Source organism: Orbicella franksi, chromosome 2, assembly GCF_964199315.1.
Source record: "Orbicella franksi chromosome 2, jaOrbFran1.1, whole genome shotgun sequence".
NCBI lineage: Eukaryota > Metazoa > Cnidaria > Anthozoa > Scleractinia > Merulinidae > Orbicella > Orbicella franksi.
The window spans coordinates 29,462,591-29,483,729 of NC_138146.1; the positions used below are offsets into that span (position 1 = coordinate 29,462,591).

The 21,139-nt window shown below is 41.6% G+C and overlaps 4 protein-coding genes across 4 annotated transcripts in view; all 4 read right to left on the minus strand.

Moving 5' to 3' along the window:
* Positions 1 to 3,944: 3,944 nt before the first annotated feature.
* LOC145479154 (uncharacterized) lies at positions 3,945 to 8,032 on the minus strand. The gene is made up of 2 exons (XM_081457426.1): positions 6,019 to 8,032; positions 3,945 to 5,523 (listed from the first exon to the last, which is right to left on the minus strand). The coding sequence occupies exons 1-2, from the start codon at positions 6,594 to 6,596 to the stop codon at positions 5,025 to 5,027; spliced, it is 1,077 nt and encodes a 358-aa protein (XP_081313552.1). The 5' UTR covers positions 6,597 to 8,032; the 3' UTR covers positions 3,945 to 5,024.
* Positions 8,033 to 8,139: 107 nt separating this feature from the next.
* On the minus strand, positions 8,140 to 13,901 carry LOC145479155 (uncharacterized). Its single transcript, XM_081457427.1, has 3 exons — positions 13,428 to 13,901; positions 11,451 to 11,909; positions 8,140 to 8,782 (listed from the first exon to the last, which is right to left on the minus strand). The coding sequence occupies exons 2-3, from the start codon at positions 11,888 to 11,890 to the stop codon at positions 8,287 to 8,289; spliced, it is 936 nt and encodes a 311-aa protein (XP_081313553.1). The 5' UTR covers positions 11,891 to 11,909; positions 13,428 to 13,901; the 3' UTR covers positions 8,140 to 8,286.
* Positions 13,902 to 14,188: 287 nt separating this feature from the next.
* Positions 14,189 to 20,220, minus strand: LOC145472792 (uncharacterized). Its single transcript, XM_081454983.1, has 5 exons — positions 20,165 to 20,220; positions 19,779 to 19,804; positions 19,400 to 19,600; positions 16,340 to 16,459; positions 14,189 to 14,973 (listed from the first exon to the last, which is right to left on the minus strand). The coding sequence occupies exons 1-5, from the start codon at positions 20,218 to 20,220 to the stop codon at positions 14,423 to 14,425; spliced, it is 954 nt and encodes a 317-aa protein (XP_081311109.1). The 3' UTR covers positions 14,189 to 14,422.
* A 216-nt stretch (positions 20,221 to 20,436) lies between these two features.
* LOC145472808 (uncharacterized) overlaps positions 20,437 to 21,139 on the minus strand; it is a 30,986-nt gene continuing 30,283 nt past the window's right edge. Inside the window, exon 28 of the mRNA XM_081454984.1 lies at positions 20,437 to 20,715. Within this exon, the coding sequence (XP_081311110.1) occupies positions 20,456 to 20,715 (260 nt within the window). The 3' untranslated portion in view covers positions 20,437 to 20,455. The remainder of the gene's footprint in view (positions 20,716 to 21,139) is intronic.

Below are 21,139 nucleotides of genomic sequence, written 5' to 3' on the forward strand. Positions count from 1 at the left end.
ATCTCTAAATTAAAGGATTATAAACTACAATGAATACATCGTGTATACCACTACAAATGATATGTACCAGGTTTTACGAGAACTGAGAATATCCCCACACTCCTGACAGCATATGCTATTTAAAAGACGTAACTTTAAACGCTAAGCGAGTTTTGGAGAACTTGAGAATTGTCTTGGTTTGTCCAATAAGCTGAATCCGTCGGGTTGTGGAATATTATTAGGAATAAGCAGAAAAAAGGAATCTTAAGGACTACCAACCGCGCGCGGTTTCACACTGATTCCCATAGCACTAGTAGTTCTCCGGTGAAGTTTCGATATTATCGTAAAAAGCAAGAACAAACCGTCCACGTTTTTCTTTATTCTTCTTAACAAATAGATTCAATCTTGCCGCGCGTCTTATCAGTAAAAGATCGCAGATGACGTCAAAATGTGCTAAGAACATAAAAGTGGCACGGTGTGTCACTGATGTTGTTACCAAAATTTGACGTCTTCTGTGATCTAGACGCACGGCAACATGGAACCTATCTGTTTTATATAATAAAAACAAACAGAACAACTGTTACTGACGTTATCTGTGCGTCTGTCATAAGTACGGACCAAACAAAATGCGGGAATAGTTTGAGTTATCAAATAAATTCCATAGATCATAAAAAATGAGGTCATGAAGTGTCCAAAACTTTGAAGTGAAACCAGGCGTTTGCAGCTTGCGGTTCCACTCGAGTTTATAATTTAATAACCCTATGGGCCTAATAGCGCGACGAGGCGAGATGATGATGAGATGATAAGCGTGTAGATCATAAAAATGTGGTTGATTGGTTAACTACCCCTTCCACATCAATACTATAAGAGGAAAGACCTAATTGCATACATACGATACTCCGCCACTGATACCTTGTTGGGAGCAGATCAAGTTTGTCAGATGAGCGCGAAATCACGACCTCTTTGTAATCACGTTGATGCGTAGGCTGACCTTAAAGACGCAAAATCCCTGAAATTCATACCGAACTCGGCCAAACCTAATCCGGTCACATCAGATTTCGCAGGATTTTAGGAAAGCAGGCAACCCGCAGTCTGATAAGCTACTGGGGTAGATTTATACTTATCCTATAAAGGAAACTACTCTAAACTGCTACTTATATTTTTCATGCTCGCAATGTTAAAGGCTGAATCAGTCTTTTTGGAAGATTTCAAAGAAAGTACCTTAATCGTCGTTGTCTTCGTTTATAGGTGAATGTGTACTTGCGGCCCCGTCGGATTACTGTTCGCCAGCGACGTCTCCAATAGAAACGTAGTCGGCTGCGCCTTCGCCGTCGTCGCTTGCGTCTCAGCTTGCGTAGATATCGCCTTCTCCTTCTACGCCGTCGGCGCATCCTTCGCCTTCTTCTTTGTTTTCTTCGCCTGAGTTTTCTTCTCCTTCTTCTTGACCGTCGCCTTCTTCCTCGTCTGCCATATCGTCTTCGTCTGCGCCTCAGTCCCTTCCATCGTCCCTTATAGCGTAATGTCAATCGCCCGTATCTGATTCGTATCATTCTGTACCCCTTTTTGTAGAGGAGCCTAAATCGCCCTCGATAGACACGCAGCCTTCTGTACCTTCGGCCATACCTGATCTTAATATACGGTTTACGGTCAACACGCCATGTTCCTCTCCAATAGACCCTTACTGTCTTACGTTGGATCCTGTGGGACATTGACAGAATGATAAAGGTTACAAAATAGAGCCATAACAAAATTCTCAAATCTGATTAGCCATCAGCGACACCAATTTGTACATGCGAATTGACTACATGTTGTCCAGGCATCTAGAAATAATTGGACGTTAAAAAGCAAACTACCACGAAACAGAAGACCCATTTTGTTAATTTCTCGTATGATTACTGACCAAATCGAACCAAAAGAAGTCGTACAACCATTATTAATTTAACACGAGAATAAAATAGAATAGTAATAGGTCAAGTACCGTAAAAATCTCAAGAGGTCTACAACTATTTGGCAAGTGCAACACTCGCGCTACGTTTTTTTTAAATTTTACAAGTCGCCTTTTTACGGCGCGCGTTTAACGTGCAAACACGTGTAAACACGTGTAAGGCTTCAGCACTAACCGAAACGTCTTGAAGTAACATCATAAAAACAGTTAGCGGCAAACCACTATCTTACAATGTCATCTCTTAACTACAATTACACAAGTGTTAAACACTGGGCAAGGATTGACCTATAGTCTACGACAGGGGTGGAGGCATTTTCGAAGGGGTTCATTGTATGAAACCTTAATATCGGATTATTACCATATGTCGACTAAGGAGGACTAAACAACCAGCGTACCTGATTAATCTCCATCCGTAGCGCCCGTAGCGGAATCTCAATGAGTTCCCTCTCCTAAATACGCGCCTCCATTTACCGTAGTAACGATAAATGATTTGCGTTCCTCTTCGCCTTATTTTTCGCCTTTGCCGTCTTCGCCTTCTTCTGCGTCGTCTTTGTCGTCTTCGCCGTCTTCGTCTTCTCCTTCTTCGTCTTCTTTGTCTTCGTCTCCTCCTCCTTCTTCGCTTCCTTCTTCGGATCCTCCGAGTTCTCTTTCCTCGTCGATATTTTCTTCTCATTGTTATCCACCGGCGATATCGTCTCATTTTCACTCTTCCGTAGCGTATTTTTAGCATCCTGATCCTCCGGCCGAAACGGAAAAATAATCGCCTTCGGCGAACTGTTAACGGACGCCATCCACGTTTGTAATAGACTCTGAATCGCCGCCTTGTACCTCGTATGATTTGCCATCGTCTTCCGTATTTGAATCTGAATATGCCACGGTAAAATCTGGTGATTACAAAGTAACAACAGTTATATTAGAATTTTCATCTGTCAACAGTCGATTTTTAAGGCATGGCCAGGAAGTGTTATTAATCTCCATCGATCTTCCTCAATTCTTGCAAAGACGCTTTTCCCTGAGGGAATCCGAGATTTAATTTCAGTTGCAGATAATAACGTGCTCACGCGTCGCAACGAAAATGGGTATTGACACCCCAAAAGAACCCGCAGGGGAAAAGCGTTCACATCCAAGACTAGAAAATGGCAGGGAAGCTGTTGTTTTGTTTATTTTCTTTACCAGTATCCTCTTCGACGTAATTTCAGTTTACAATAGCTCTAATAAGAATTGTAAGACGGAACATTACGTCTTTTACCTGGAAGCAGATGAGAAAAGAATTCTTCTACAATTAATCAATGCAGACATAAAGTCCGCAATGGACAACAAAAACTGAAATAAGTGATAATATGTTAATTATGAAATGTAAACTTTGTTCAATTAAGCAGCTACTTCTGGATCCAGTGAAGTAAGTCTATTTCATGAAAACAACATAAAACTCGTCGTGACGAGTTCAACAGTTAATGCATTTCAATAAAACAGCTTACCGGAGAATCACTGGTCGTCGCTTATATCGGAACCTCAAGAACTTGCCTCGCCGATACACTAGTCTCCAACGCCGCCGCCACTTGAATCGCAAGACGCATCGGCGACGACGCCTTCGTCTTCGCCTTCGCCTTCGTCGTCTGCGTCTGGCAATCCTCCTCTTCCTGCGCTTTCTGCGTCTGCGTCGTCTTCGTCTCTTCCTTAACTTTCCTCGCCTACCTCTGTATCGCCGCCGCCGTCTGGGTCTGATCATCCTCCAACTCCTTCTAAAACGCCATAGTACTTTTCCTCCTCTGATCAACAATTTGCGGTACTTACGCTTGTAGCGCAGGAAGAAGCGTCTCTTAAAAACTCGTACGCGACGCCATCCTCTTCGCCAGATTCTAAGTTTCGGGCGACGTAAAGTGCGCCATTTTCGTCGTCGTGTTAAGATCTTCAACATACCGCCTATGAATCTGTTAATAGAATCAGCAGACAAGGTTGTTGGAGGGTACTCTGTAATAACTTGGCCGGCATCTGCCTTCTTTTTAAAACTTGACAAAACTTAAGGGCTTTCGCACAAAAAACTTCGAATATGTAGGTACTTTCAAAATTCTTAGTATTATAGTATGTAGTATGATAACGAGCCACTGTCTGAAATACCAAAAATGGGGTTCACTAGAGTGATCAAATGCCATAATTCTCAAAATCAACCATTTCCGAGTTACCTTTCGCCTCTGTTTCAAAACGAGTCTTCGTGCAAAACCTTTTATATGAAAATGAGTTTGATTTGCATGAAAATGAACATGTCTGCGGAACGCATTTCCATATGTATGGTTTTGAACGAAGACTCCTTTTGACACAGACGTAAAAGTCAACTCAGAAGTGGTCTATTGGCGCACGAAATATGCATGATGACATCAGACTTGCAAAATCACCACCAACCCTCGCTTTGACATTGCAAATTGTAAATGTTATCACGAACAAATTCCCAAAGCAGTAGAGATGAAAAGAAAACCCCTTTACAAACAACGCGAATGTACCGGAGGTTTGAAAAAATTTTGCACAAACGAGGCTTGGTGGCGAATTTTGAGCATGTGACGTAATTATTCGTAAGGTCCATTCTATTATGGGGGCGGGGGTGTAAAGTTTCAAATTTCTGATGTATGTAGCACCTTTTTCACTGATCTGTGTTACACAACGCAGAAAAAGGGCAGAAAAAGTGATCTATCGAAGAGAAAATACGGAATTTAAGCAAACTGCGACGGCAACGGCAACGAGACCGCCACCAAATAAAAGATATAGGGAGAAAAAAACATTGTCTGGGCAAGTGCGTTTTAAGCCGTCCTCTGCAAAATACCAGCGTGAAATGACCAAGCTAATTTTTCGTATCTGTGTTTGGAAGTGAACGCTGTCAGTTACATATTTAGTCTGTAAAAGTTTTAGGAGCCATAAGTATACTGAACAGATCTGGAAAATTTTGACATTTGTACTAGGTAAAATGTAAATTCATTTTTGAATACGCGTCGTAATCAGCGTCGCCGTTGTCACTGCTGAAGCTCCACGATAGGGATCACAGAACCTGAACGTCATCAAATCCTGGCAAAGATATCACACTTGCCACTAGCAATACTAACATCAGTATTTACCTGATATACCGTCTTTTCCTTCCTCTCTTAAGCACAAAACGACGTCCTCTTCGATACACTGGCAACCAGCGTCGTCTGTATCGAATACGTATCACGCAACCACGTCTTCTACGTTTACGCCGTTTCACTCGTCTTCTTCGCCTTACTCGTCTTCTCCTTCTTCTTCTCTTTCGTCTTCTTCTCCGTCTTCTCCTTCTTCTCCTTCTTCGTTTTCTTCTCCTTCTTTTTCGTCTTCTCCTCCTCAGTTTTCGCCGTACTCTTCGGCGCCGATAGCGTCGACTGCGAGTTCTGATTCGTACATACCTTCTGTTGTATCTTACGAGGAATCTTCCGAGTCGGATTTTCAGGATACGACGTCGTCGTCTATAGACTATGGTCAGCTTTCGACGGAATTTACTTGCCAAACGCCAGTACTTTCCTACGCGAAGTGTTATTTTGGGACGTCTTATCAGTAGTCGCCTTTTTCCGAAGATGGTGATCTTTCCTTTAAAGTACCTGATTTGGACATGGCAAAAGAAACATCTACATGTATCACAGTATGAAACAGAAAGACAACGAATACGTACTTAGGTGCATGTTATTCTTCAAGTTTTTGTTTGGCTGGTTTCCTTTGGAGGAACCTATGATTTTTCAGAGGCCACTACCTTTAAGGGTCACTTACGGAGAAGGGGAGGGTTACTACTAAGGGACCGTGACAGGGCTCGAGTGCCATCAATGCTCTTGTTTGAACTTGTGTATTCTTCCAGTGCTCTACCAATCCAAGTTTATATCAGTTACAGTCAAACTACTGGTGAAAACTGGCACATATATCGTTAACGTAATCGTTTCTTGGCGCATGACACCGATACCGACTACAGTAGGTATAGCAAAATCGCCTCCGATAAGGGAAAAGAAATAAAAAATGACACCAGAAAGTACACAATGAACGTACATTAACTGTTACTAATGCTTCTGTTATCATTACCATGGTTTTTGAAAAAGGTATCTCACCTGATTGTTCTGTATCTTCTTCTCATACGAGTTACTAATCTACGACCAAAGCGATATACTTTCCTCCATCTGCCTCTATAGCGGAAGCGCATTACGCAACGGCGACGTCTTCTTCTTCGTCGTCTTCGCCTCCTTCGCCTCCTCCTGCGTCTTCTCTTTCTTCGTCGTCTCCTTCTCTTCTTTCGGCGTCTTAGTCGCCTTCTTGAACGTCGCCTTCTCCTCTTTCTCTTTCGACGTCTCCTCCTAATTCTTCTTCTCCGTAGTCGTCTGATGTATCGACGTATGCGTTGGCGGGGCTTCAATATTCGCCAGCGTCGTTTCCAAAGCCATCTAACTTTACCGCGTGTGATCCTGACAGGTCGGAGTCTCTTTTTGTATCTTATCACGAACCGCCTGCCGCGAATCGTTACTCCTTTCCATCTTACTCCTACACGCAGTTGTATTCGGTTTCGGATGGTGCGCACGGTTTTCCACCTTCTTCCTTTCCTGTAACGCACCACGCGTCTTCCGAAACTAGTGCAAAAGAATATAACTTTCAGTTGAACATTGTGAGCCCCAAAAATCAAATTGCGAATCATTTCATTTTTGCTCTATTTAGAAACTTTTACCAAAACATATAATCCACATCTCACTCTCTTCCCTCTAAAAACCTTAACTCTACTTCAAAGCACCAAAGTTTGGCGTTTGCTTCCAGCCTTGATGATATTAAGCCGGTCATCAGCCCAATTCAATTGAATTTCTTTTTTTTTTGCTACACTTCCGCATTACAGCTGCTATCCTAGGTTACAATACGTCTTAATTAAGTGTCGACTAAAGACAACACCAGGCGCATTACCACAAAAGCTGTGGAGCGTGGCCACCTATTCTGACAAGGCAAAGTCTGTGCGAGGTGGAGGTCGGCTGACACCTTCGGGTCATGTAGCAAAATTGGCAGTGTTGTATTTAAAACTGCTATTTTGACAACCCTTCATTGAAAACAGCCCCTTCTGATGTTTTTACTTCTGACTTACTAGATTCGTTTGTATCCTCTCCGCGTGCGGAACCTAAAGAAACGCCCTCTGCGGTATACGTTTCTCCATCTGTTCAAATAACGGAAACGTACTACGCAGCGACGTCGTTTTCTACGTCTTCTTCGCCTTCGTCGTCTCCTTCTGCGCCTTCTACGTCGTCGACGTCGCCTTCGCCGTCTTCTTCTTAATCGTCTTCGCCTCAGTGCTTTTCTTCTTCGTCGGTATCTCTTCCTTTGTCGCCTTCGTACCCTTCGCAAATATCGTCTTCGTTTCCTTCTAATTCTACGCCTTATTATCTTCCTTCTTCGCCTGGACTTTCTTCGTCTCCTTCGTAGGAATCGCCATTGACGTCTAAAGCGGTACAGAACTCTTCCTCGCCGGATTCTTAGCAGTCTTAATTTTCTCCCGTAGCGGAAACCGAAGCCCCTTCTGCCATAGTTCCGTAATGTACGCCATAAACGTCGTATACGGGCTTGGAATCGAAGACGACTAGTACGTTTTATGACTAGTCGTCTTCGCATGTAGTAAACTACTACCCTGCCTCTGTAGAACCTGAAAAAAGACAAAAATGGATGTTAATGCATTGAAAACTAAAAAAGTATTTTATTGTTTTATATTTCTTACTGCAAGTTTTTTCGGTAAGGACTCGCGGGAATTTCTAGTGGAAAGTGGAAGCTCTCCTGTGATTGTTTATATTAAACGTTTTTGTCCTAATGGCAACCAGTGGCGGACTTAGGGGAGGGGCCCAGGGGGCGAAAACACGTTAGCCTCGAGGGGCCGAACGTTGTTTGGGCTCCCACCTCAATTTACGCCCTAAGGACCGGAAAAAATTTGCAGTCCCCCCGTTATAAACAGATCTCGAACTACCATTGATAGTGTATCCAGTGGTGACGTTGTGACAAGAAGAATGATCTCTCTGCTTAACAATCTTTTTGACCTCTTCACGGGTCGTTTAGTGGTATGGTAGTCCAGAATTTTAGAGCTAGTAAAGTAATGATATATGATTCCCATAATTTGGTAAATTTAAAAATGCACCTCTATCACATACTTAATACGAAAACTGATCCTCTATCCCAGAAGGCCCACTCATCCTATTTATTTGATCGTTTCGAAACATAATGAACGTTCAGGTTTGAGACCAGTTTGCACGCGACAAAGTAATATACCCTATTTCATTTAAATCACTAGCTATGACAGAGTATCTCATCGCTTAATAAATTCTCTCTTCGTCCTTGGTAAAAAAGGTTGCGTCTAAGTCTTACCTGACAAATCCAGATCTTCGCCCAACGCGGAACACTAATTTATTTCCTTTGCGAACGAGATTCCTCCAGCGACGATAGAATCTGAAGCGTAAAACACACCTTCCGCGCCTTCTTCTCTGCCTTCTTCTTCTCCTTCTCCTTCTTCTCCTTCTTATCCTTCGCCGTTTTCGTCTCCTTGTTCTTCTTCTCCTCCTTCGTCTTCTTCTCCTTGTCCTCCTCCTCCTTCGCCTTCGCATTCTTCGTCGCTTTCTTCTCCTTGCTCTTCTTCCTTTGTAAATTCTTCTTCTGATCACTCTCCAGCGCTTAAGGATTCGGAATCTTGGCTTGCCACGGTAGAAACTCACCAATCTTCTCCTTCGTCTGTAACGGATAAACAATCGTCTGCGGTATCGTATTGCAGGTCGCCATGTCCTTCCTACTCGGATATGTATTGGATAAGTTCTCCTTATCCAGCGTGCTCTATAACGTATATAGGTAAGACCTCTTACGAATCTACAACGAGAACACAAGGAAACGGAGAAATGTAATCAGCCGACTTGTCTAAAATACAAAGACCTATTTCTGTAGATTATCCTTGAGCCCCGTCATTTTAATTTCTTCGTAAAGTTTTCCTGGCATGTCTGTATTTAATTTTAGAAACTGAACGTTTTTTTTTTCTCTTTACAGCCAAGATGTTAAAAATTTGAGAATTCTTGTTCACCAATATAACGAGCCCCACAGTTCGCGCATGGCAATTAGTATACAACACGTGAAATCTCTTTTCTTGCGTTATTTGCCTCATTGAGCACTACGATTGAACTGAGTGAGGATAATCAGGGTCTTTCCTGTCATGCTCCGAAAAATGTCGTTTTGAAGGAGCTGTGTCATTATATATTACGTCATGAGAAAATTCTCCTAAACGAGAAAAAATCCCACGTACATGTAACAACTTGTCAATGTAGTTAAAAAGGAAAAGATAAATCATTCATCAGTAATGAACGAAGGTTGTAACGGTTGGGCCTCTGAGTAGCGTAACAAACCGAAAAGGTGAAAACCTTAAAAGAATGGTAAATGCTGTGGCTGCTCGACGGTTACGAGATCAGAAAGTTACAAATGGATAACCGTGACTGCACACCGTGGCAAATAACAAATAACAAAATAATTTGGGTAAATGGTAAACAAACAATATCACCTTTAATTTTTGAACAACTCAGACCAGATCTGGATTTATGTTTGCTGATACTGTAAAAATTGCTGGTTTTCAGTGTCCCGCAATTCAAATAACAAAAGCACGTTGAGTTCATTGAAACAAAGAAAGAAACAATAGGCGGAGAGTTCATTGTTTAGTTTACCGCCTCATCATGAGGTAATGAGTATTGTCGCGCATTCATAGCAACCAATGAAAACAGCTCGTTCGGAGCATCGATGAATATTAATAAGCGTCATGACATACCTATACACTTTTTCGAACTGTAAGTAAATGTCCCGAGAACAATAGGCATTCTACGCCATGAATATCCAAATTGATTTTTGTCTGGGCTGATTCCCGCTCCCTCCCCCTACCGGAGCTCAACCCAAACAGACCAGGTTGGGTTATACGGAGTAAATTAATTTGGATGAGAGATGATTGAAAATGAAGGCGATGTTTGACGTCCGAAGCAACAGATATGTCGATGCAAAGAAAGGTAAAGGTAAAGTCTGCATACGAGCCAGGTGGCTCATCAGGCCGGAGCTTATCCCGGTTTCTGTAGCATGAAGTGACTGGGAGCATTTCTACTCCCCCTGGATGGGATGCTAGTCCATCGCAGGGTTACCCCCAGCATTAAGTTCGCCAGTACCCATTTAAACACCTGGGCGGAGGGAGGTACTGTGAGAGTAATGTAAGCAATGTCCCCAGCCAGGGCTCGAATTCGGACCGCTCGATCCGGAGACGAGCGCACTAACCATGAGGCCCACGCCTCTCTCAAAGAAAACCAAGCAAAAAATATGTTACTCGGGTGAGATGGTAACCGGAGGGCCTGCAGTTAAAAATTCGTTGCAAAATGACCCAGCTGCGTCACTGGTTTGTTAAGCCGCTGAGAACTGTCACAACAGCTATTGGGGTGTTCCTAACGGTTCAGTTCAAGTGCAGTGGCTTTTTGTCTGGGATTTGAAACTATTAATATTACTATTAACTATTATTAATATTACTATTACTATTAACAGAAACGCACTTGGTTCAACTTGAGATATTTGACGAAACGTTTGACGAAACGAGCCTTTCATCAGTCGTTGCAATGATGAAGGAGTTATTTAATCCGGTTCCCTGTTATTTAAAGTTTTTTTTTTTAGCTATTTCAACTTGCTGGTACCATTTAATTATTATAACTGATATCTGTTTGTAACTTAAAACATTTCTGATGGGTACAGAGAAAATTTGTTGTTGCTTCTGTGCAATGTTTCGACAAATATGTTAAGTTCAACCTAGTATTTATTACTCAAAAACATTGTTAACATGATCTAATTTCAAAGTGCTGCGCAGCTTAATTTCTTCTTATTGTTTTTATGGTTGTTATTTCTTTAGAAATGACTACTTGCTTGACATCTGCGATCATCTAGTTTCGACTTTTTTTTTTTTTACAATACAAAACTCACTTAAACTTAGTTTCGACTTAATTGCTCATCTATAGTTCCATTATTAGATTCATTTTTTATGTCCAGTATGTCGAAAGCCACAAGGTTGAGAGCACTTTCTCGTTATACTATTATTATTTTACGTCATTCCAGCAAAGAACGGGTTAATGAATTTTGATACGAATGCTTTAAATCAAATCTTCAAAGTACGAGCTTCTAAAAGTCTTTTTCTACAACCGCAAGAATTCGAATTTCAGATTGAAAATCAGGTCAAAACTGTAAACGCAGTACTTAACGAGAGCAAAAGTCGACATGGGCGAGGAATGAGTTTTCATCAAGACCGGTCAAACGAATTGGACACAGGCAGAAATTGGTAACATCTGCTTGTCAAACTTGCAAAAGGTTTCTTGTACCCTAAAGTTCAAATTAGATGGGAGAGCACAAGATGCACCGGACGAAAGTGTATGCGAGCTGAAGATCAAAAATACGCGATGATTTGAACTTTCGTCGATTTTCGTTGATTCTCGTCCTAAATTAAGTCCTGGTCCCTGCTCACTTAGGGCATTACCTGATACGTCTTGATATCTTCCCGAAACGTATCCATAATAAGCGTCTTGTTCTGTAAACAGGATACCAGCGACGTCCACGGCGAACACGGATCACGCATCTCCGTAGGCGTCGGCGTCTAATTCTCCGTTGCCGTCGTCGTCTTCTCTTATACCTTCTTATTCGTCTCTTTCGCCTCCTCCTCCTTCTTCTCCTTCGTCTAATAATCCTTCGTCGTCGTCTTGTTCTTCTACCCACTCCTCTCCTAATAACCTTCCATCCTCGTTTCCCGAAAATGCTTACTCTTCCTCTAAACAATCTTATTCTTCTAACCCGCCGTCCGTATCTAATCAGTAATGTGCGTCCCCGTTTCTGGATACGTCTCCATCCTCTTCGCAGTCTGACCCGAAGACGGTAATTAGGTTTACGGAATCGAATCAATTTTCTTCTCCACCTGACCATAAGAACACCACGACGATACCTGGAAAACAGGCAAGAAACATCAAGAAAGACGTATTCCTATGAGGTGACCTGTTTTTCTTTGTATAGATTACCAAGTTACAGCAAATTGCTCCTTATATAAAGTGAAACCTCTCCACAACGGCCACCCTGGGGACAGAAGTAAGTGGCCGCTGTAGAGAGGTGGCCGGTATGGGGAGGTATGAGTGTTACATGACACCTGGTTTCCTGGGTTGCAACATTCGTATTTGAAATAAAATTCGTAGAACGCTTTCCCGCTTTGTTGATTACAAGTGTTCCTCGGATCAAAGAGATAACGGGACACAGAACACCGCGAAAGAGCCTGCAACAGATTTATCAGGCAAATATCTTTTGAATAAAAAATCTTATATTTATTTAGAACTTAGCCGTACAGGGAAGTGGGTGAATGCCAACAATATTCGTTCACTATGATTCATTCATTTAACCCTCTTGGCGAATTTGATGTACGGACTGTTCACCGCTTCATTTAATTGTGTCATAGTAGCCGCATTTTGGCAAGCAGGCCAACTCAAATTTTATCTATTTTACACCTTTTTGCAAAATTTATTTCCTTGACAAAATTCCTTGCCGGTCTACTATATATTATTTTATAATTAGATTGTAAGCTCATGAATTGTACGAGGTGATTGTTAAAGTTTCTTGTGATTTCTAATTATTTCAGCTTTATGTATTAATTAGGACTGAACTTCTTGCCATAGCGAAAACGCCCCAGAGTCGAATTGAGACTTGAATCTTGTTGCCCTCTAAACACACTCATCAGTCCATTCAACAATTTCGAAGTTTTAAAGTCGAGTAAGGGCGAGTGTCCTAGCTTCGTTAAGACTTCTGCAGAGTTAAATTACCCAGTAACTTAGCTGTAACGAAATTCCATTTAGACGCCAGAGAAACGTCGCCATTTTGTGGAAGAGATCCAGCTATATGCACACTAAAGGCTACCAGTAGAATTCTTCTACTATACCAATGCAAATGCTGCAATCTGATTGGCTGAGCTATCGTACACTACATGTCATATAAGTGTGCAGTGGCTGGGGGTTGTCCGCATAATAGCAAGGTTTGTTTCGTTTCTCCGATGTTTCGAAGAAGATTTAGACATATTACTGCAAATTTGATTCCAAAGAACACTAAAGAGAGTAAATTGACTGTTATGCTACTTTATACAACAAAATTTTCAATGTACTGACGAGCGCGTGTAAACGGTTTCAAATTTCAAACAACAATTCACTCCGCGCGCTTTTTAAACGTAAAGAAATAATTGGAAAACGTTGATTGAAGGAAATTTATTAATTATTCGCTTTCGACTTTTACGAGGAAATAGTTGATTAGGCCTTTGGCAGGTATTATACACACAAACGTTCGTTATCGCCTTCTTGGTTTGCAGCCGGCAAAACAATCGCAGCGGGATCTCAAGGAAAAAAAAAATTTACAGAAAGATTCCGTATATAGAAAGGGTCACCTTTGTAGCTGTGAGATCGAATCAAAGAAGCAAGTAATTTCTTACCTTAGATACTTGTATTTTCTGCCGTAACGGAAAACTAGACTCTTATTTCGCCTGTACACTCTTCTCCACCTTCCTCTGAATCGGAAACGCAGTACGCAGCTGCGTCTTCTTCTCAAACGCTTTCTGCGCCGTCTACGTCGCCGTCTTTGCCTTCTTCGTCGCCTTCTCAGCTTCCTTCTGTACCGCCTTCTCTTTCTTCTCAACCTCCTCTTCAGTCTCCTTCGTCTTCCTCGCTTTCTATAATAAACTCGCCTCCATCGTCTTCCGATCCGTACTCTCACTCCTCTGCCGATTCTCAGCTTCCTGTTCAGCCTTCTGTATCTCACTCGTAGGGATTTGCCGAACCGTTTGACGAACCTCCACCGTGTTCCGATCCAGACGCGGATCTTTCTACGGATTCGTCGCACGACCTTTCTTCCAATTCTCACTTTTCCTCGTATGAATCTGGATGGAAGCAGCCACAGACATCCAGCGAATTAGTAACAGTTTCAATGATATGAAGACATGATTGATCATTGCAGTTATACATACAACTTAAGCAGTTTTGAAATTAAAGCCTGAAAAACAAATTCTGGCTTGCACGGGATTCGAATCTATGACCTCTGTGATACCGGTACAATGCTGAACCAACTGAGCTCTCAAGCCAACTGGGAGCTAGTCACGTTGTGAGTTCGTACAATACTCGTAGATGGTGAAGAACACAAATGAATATATTTTTCTACGCAGTTGAAATATATGATCTTTCATATATTCAGTTTCAATAATATCGATCTAAAATACTTTTAATTTTAATAAGTGTCACATTTAAGCCACTCAGAGTTTGTAAGTGTGAAAGAGTTTTAAATGAGTCAATTCAACTTAATTGACTTATTTGTGTATGTTGACTTAGACACACCTTTCTCTTGTACCAATAACAGAATTATTCAGTACATCCCTAAAAATGCGTACGCTAAACCACTATATCATTTTCCTTCCAGAGGCAAAACAAACTTTTCCTACCTAAATGGCTTCCAGCCTCTTCCAACTCTAATTCTCAGTCCTCGGCGTTTTTTATACACCTTTCTCCATCTACGGCGGTATTGGAACCATAATACACATCTGCCACGTCTTCTTCGACGTCTCCTACGCCGTTTTCGCCGTCTCTTTCGCTGTCGTCTGCGTCGCCTTCTTCGCCTTCTTCTAAGCTGCCTCCGTCGGCGTCTTTGTCGCCTCGCTCTTCGTTTTCTCAAGAAACGCTTTCTATACCTTCTTCTCCTATATCTTCCCCGCCTTCTTCGGTATATCAGTCGTCTCCATCTTCTTCCTCTGTAAACCCTAACTATTCCGCGCGTTAATTTGATCGGTATTCTTCGGCCTTTCCAGGTGTAATACAGTCTGCGGCCATATCGTCGCACTGGTTTCCAAGACCGCCCTACGCGTACACGTATGCGCCGGGTTAGTCTCCTCAGTAGAATCCATCTACGTTTACGCCTGATGTACAGCTTTCGTCTTGCGTACCTTTTAAGAAAAAGAAAGACACTCCTCACGATGAATAACTGCAAATAAGCTTGTTTGTTTTACCTCCCAACTCAAATACGTTTTCCGATTGGAGGAAAACGTGTCACGTGTCGTGTGTCAAAACTCACTAACTCCCTAGGGAAACAAAAACATGAACTTTCGAATTGCACGTGATCAGATCGTGCTCCTTGAAAACCACGGCAAATTTGTACCCAGCCGGCGTAAAGCAAACGATTTCTTCGCAGTTTTTTTCAACTTTTGAGTTGGGAGGTTTAACAAAACACTTAATGACTGGTCCCGCGGCAGAACATTGAGGGTCTCGAGCAAACAAAACTCACTGTTTCCCTTGGGACCAGTAATTAAGTTTATCGTTGATTCCTTTAGTCTTAAAAATATAAAACTGGCCTACTCCATACTCAAAACATCAGAACGGTTAAAGAAGCGTAAATATCATAAGAATAGAAGAATTCAACACATATGGAGATTTCTCAACAGCCGGATACAGGTTTTTTTACGGCTTGTTTTTCGAACAAAACTGTTGGGATGCAGTTTTTATTTTGGCTTAATAAAGGATTTATTTGGGTATTCCCCCTTTTTCCACTTCAAGCAATTTTGAAACGTTATGACAGCTATTTTTAAGACCGTGAAGGTAACTTTAAAAGAGGAGCGATGGAAAGGATATACAGTCACAGTTTGCAAAGCCAAAACAACTAACAACTTTAACATATTCGTCATACTAGATAAAGACATAGACCCAACCAAAATGATCGAAATTGACCTGATAGACAATACCTGAACCTAACCTCTTGAAACGTTTATTTTTCCTTAGACTTCCGCCAATTTTATATCAAGTATTAAAGTTAAACTTAGGTTTTTGCGCGTTTATATTGAAGACGAAGTCTTACTTTCATTCGGGATTTGATTTTTTAAGACTCACGTCTGCCAAGTGTCACGTTTGTTTAATAAGAAATAAAGACCTCATTCAGCCATAGCATTATGTCTCCGCTGTAGTTACAAAAATAAGATATCCAAACAAGTCGGCGGGCAACAGAAAACACAGGTCCACACAAACTGAAGGATGGCCGAAGAAACGCAAGGAATTTGTACAAAATGTTGGACGGAAAGGAAGGAGCAAAATCGATGGATTAATGACGGCCATTCGCTCATGTGGTGAATTTTTCCAATTCCCTTGTAAAGCAAATGTGTCTGTTGATTTTATGAATGTGGCGCAATTTCCCACGTGGTGTATTTGTTTATTAATGCTAAGTCAAACGTACCTTACTCTCACAAATCTTCTACGCACACGCATCACCAGTCCACCTCGTCTTCTATACACTGGTCTTAATCGACGACGATAGAGTATACGCAGCACACATCGTGTTCTTCTTCTACGTTTCCTTCTCCTACGCCTTGACCTTCTTCTTTGTCTTCTTCGCCTCCTTCTTCTTCGTTTCCTCCTTCTACGTCTTCGCCTTCGTCGTCGTCTTCTCTTTCTCCTGCGCAGTCTTCGTCTTCTTGTGTATCTTCTACGATATCTGCGTGGTATTGTTATCTTCTTCCATACTCGTCCATAGCGGAGCCTCACTCGCCTTCTTGTTATTCTCAGAAGCCTACGTTTCCGTCTGTAAAAGATCCTCAATGTTCTACCATACACCTTGGGTTTCCTCCAAATTCTACCAACAAGTACCTTTACACGTCTTTTGACTGGCCGATAGCGTCCTCTTCGCCCTATTTTCACGCGCCCTCCTCGTATTCTAACAATTCAAACCAAATTCACATTAGCTTGGCACTGCCAGAATAAAATATTTTATAATCGTTTTTTCCTGTGTTCTTAAACATGATTGATCTATTCATACCAGTTATTTGAGTAGCAGAGCAAACCAGTTTATCGTTTGTTTACATATTTGCCGTACTTTCTGCGCCAATATCTAAAGACTACATCACGCTATTAGGTAGTTGCGTTGCATAAAAACTTGTAAAAATTATATGGAAAAGTTCTGTTACTCACTTTAGTAGTTTCACCATGACATAATTTGTAAGTTGAGAAAGTGATGGCTAACCCGGGTTAACTTTCATTTCAAAGAATGTTAGGGTTGTTAAAGTTAAATGACAACAAACAACTTGGCGGGTGTAGAGCCGTTTCACGTGTTACATTAGCTTGTGCACGTAATCACATATCAGGCCAAGAAGAAATCTTACTGAGGCAGTCAAACTCCCTTTAACATTTTCGAAGGATAGAAAATTTTGTCCTCCACCTAATTCCAATGACTTCCTTTTCAGATAATTCCCAATGTAGATCGATCGCAACAAAAGAAACAAGATTGGCCACACCGGGTACCCTAGTGTTATTTTCAGGTGGAACCTTTCTAAGGTTGGGCTCTTATAGAGCTTATTCACTTCAGAGCAAGGCTATTTAACAATAAGATTTTGATATGAAGACATGATAGATCATCGCAGTTATGCACACAACATGAGCAGTTGTGAAATTAAAGCCTGAAAAAAATATATATATATTCAGGCCTGAACGGGATTCGAACCCATGACCTCTGCGATACCGGTGCAGTGCTCTACCAACTGAGCTATCAAGCCATCTCGGAGCTGGTCACATTGTGAGTTCGTAATATACCCGTAGATGTTGAGAAGAAACAATACCCGTAGACATATTAAGATTTTGAGCTGGAAACTCTTCACAGGTATTGTTGATGAGGCTGCAGGCCGAATCAACCATCACCTCATAGAAATCGAGAGCGAAACATTATTTTTTAGCACAATTCTAACTGAAATTTGCTTCCAATAACGATTCCAGTCATTTCTCGTCTTAGCATTAATAGAGCTTCACGCTGTAGAAACATCGCGCGGACTGAGCTCTCACTTTAACTTAGCAGTTGTGTACGCACACTCATCAGTTTCTTTCAATAATTTCAAGTTTTAAAATTTAAGAAACTGTTTCTACTCAACAATTAGATTACGAGATCGACATTTCTATCGCGTGATAGTTGACGAGGGCGCAGCCCGAGTCAACTATCACGCATAGAAATCGAGAGCGAAAAGTCTGATTGTTTTAGTATAAATCTACTAGTCGTTCAAAACTTTATCTTAATCCTTTTCACAGCAACCTCGAAAATGCAAAGAAGCAGCCGTCATTTTGTTCACAACGGCACACAGATCATGATCGGAATCATCTACAAACGGCGACAAAAATAGCTGAGATGGCGCAAACATATGGCATTGCCAAATTCATGATTGTTATTGATTCAATGTGGTACTCCAGTCTTCCCTCATTTCCCATTACAATGTTGTAGTTTTCACCAGGGTCTGAGTTCTGCTTACCAACACTGATTTGGGGGGCGGGGGGAAGGGACTCTGAAAAAGCGCAATGTCTCAACACTTTTGTCGCCGATTGTTGGCTCATAAATCAAGATCCGAATCTTCCTAAAGAAATGCAACAAAAAGGTAAAATGCCATTCATGAATAAATCTGCCGCCACTTCTCATCTTGAAATCGACTAGCTTTCGATAACAAGTGACAATATAGAATATAAAACAGCCATTAGGCATTCTTATTACCTCCATCGCCTCCATCTACCCTGTATCTTGATGCAGAAACCCTTACGTCGTCTTATAACTGGTTTCCAACGACCATGATACCAGTAACGCATCACGCAAACTGATCGTCTTCGTCTCCGTGACAACTTTCTGCGCCTTCGTCGACGTCTTCGGCGTCTTCGTCGTCGACGTCTACGTCGTCGCCTTCGTCGTCGCCTCCGTCGTCTCTTACGCCTTCTCCTTCTTCTTTGTTTTCTTTTTCTACGTCGTCTTATTTGCTTTCTCCTTTTCCATTTCCTTCGTCTTCGTGGCCTAACTATTCTTCTCCACTTTCTTCCGACACGCTTAAGTATTCGCCCTCTTAATAGTCTTATCCTCGTATACCGCCTGCCACGTCTTATACATAATCTTCCGCGACGAACTCTTGCAGTTTTCCAACGTCTTCCAACGTTTAGCATCAATCTTCGTCGTAACCCTCGGATTCTACGCCATTTTCCTTTGCGCCTTACGAGCAAGAAGCGTCTGCGATACCTAGTTTAAAATAAAAAAAGATTCTATTGATAAAGCTTTATAAAGGAACTGGCATATTGCCAAGAATGATGATTACACTGTCCTAGAGTGAAACAAATTTAGTCAACTTATGGGTACCGTCTCAGGGTCCGTAAATTCACCGTGAATAAGAATTGCCTGGCACCCTATAAAAATGTATGGAGACTATCGCAAAATTGTTTAGAATAATGGGTGATTGGGAGAATAAAACAAAATTAAACAAAGAAAAAATCTCTAAGCCCTGTCAAAGCGACAACACAGTAAGGGCCAGTGTTTTCTATTTCTTGACCATACCATAAACCCTGTTCTTACCGTAATCTTGTGTATCTTTTTTTGTAAACGAAGACAAGTTTTCCCCTTCTTCGAATCACTCTCCTCCACCGTCGTCTATAACGGAAACGAAGACGGCAAGAAGGCCGTCTCCTTCGCTTTCGCCTCCGTCGGCGTCGCCTCCTATATCTTCTCCTTTTTCGTCGGCGTCTTCGTCGCCTCCGTCGTCTTCGTCGCCTTCTTGCTTTTCGTCTTCTGCGTCTTCTTTGCCTGACTTTATTCCTCCTGGACCTTCTATACCGCCTTCGGTTTCTTACGATCGTCCAGCGTCGTCTGTATTTGATCCTGAAACGTCTTCCCAATTTGAAAAGTCTGAGTCTCTTCATGAACCGCAGTTTCAGTTTTCTGCCCAATTTGCGCACGTACCTCCACCTCTTGCCAATATTCACCTTAAGGTTCCTGTTAATGGACACCCAAGGCCCTCTCCTACCAACTCTTGCTCTTCCTCTGCTGAATCTAAAGAAGAATTGACACCGCGTCCTCTTATGAGCTTGCGAATTAAAGTCGCTAACTAATAAGCAAAACAACACAGCGTTTAAATTTTTTGCCCAGACAAACTCCAATAGCGGTCTTGGGCTATAAAACTTAATCTGACCATCTCATTTTCCGAGTATCCGGTCGAAGACACGAAGATCTGTACAAGTGGCTTCCGCTACCCCTTTTTTTTCTCCTCAGACTCAAATACACAACACACGCACGCGACAAAGTATTAAACAGCACAAAGCTCAATTCAGTTAATCTGAAGAGTTTCCATTTCAACCAAAAACTGAGCAGAAAATATTTGTTTAAAGGCAGAGTGAGATTCCAAGTTAGTACTGTCCTGTTGTCAGGAATTGCCAACAACGAATAACGTTTATGGGAACCAGCGTCATTTTAAACGGATTAAAAATACAGTTTAGTAAAAAGGTGTTCTGTGGAAGAAACCCAAACCAAATTATGTGTAAAAAAGACTTGATTTCTGGAATATTCAGGCTGTTCACTCAAATTAAATCATGGTGTTTGCTGCTCAAATTTCACTCATTGTAACTCGTACATCTAGGATTTAATAAAGTGGGAAATATACGTACAAGTTACAGTATAATCCTCATATACCAAAGTTACTAGAACTCACCTCAATAACCACCATCGACGCCTGTATAGGAATCTCCAGTTTCTCCCGATTCTACGAATCGGTCTGAAACGGCCAGCATATCTGAAACGTATCAACGAACGTCGAAGTTGTCGTTTTCTTCGTCGCTGTCTTCGCCTTCGTCTTCGCCTTCGCCTACGTAATCGACGTCTCCTTCGTCTTCGTCTTCTTCGTCTTTGTCTTCGCCGCCGTCTCAAACGTCGCCTCCTCAGAATTCGCCTTCTTCGTCCACGTCGTCCTGTTATTGGAAACATCAGCAGCATGTCGTAAATGTGGCCGGATAATAAAACAGATATTCACTGAAAATTCAGGCAAATCCCTCAGATATAAGAGTGAAGGAGAGGTGTGAAAGCCTCCTTTGGATTTGAAGTTTACGATCTGAGAACTATTTTGGGGCGAAAACTTTTGCGGTGACTTTTTTGTGGAAAAAGATATTAGAAAAGAGTTTTTTGGAGATCCTGTAGTTTTTGTTGTAAATAATTTCGTCAGTTTCACTGGTGATAAGATTTCCCTACTTTTTTGACTCTCCACTTTCAAAGAATGACTGCAGTCTGTCTTAGTTTTGTGAAAGATACAAGATTAATACAGAAAGGGGGATGCAAAACCTGTCTGCAACTTTCTTGCCGTTTAGTTTAAATCATTTTTATGCAAAGAAAACAAGA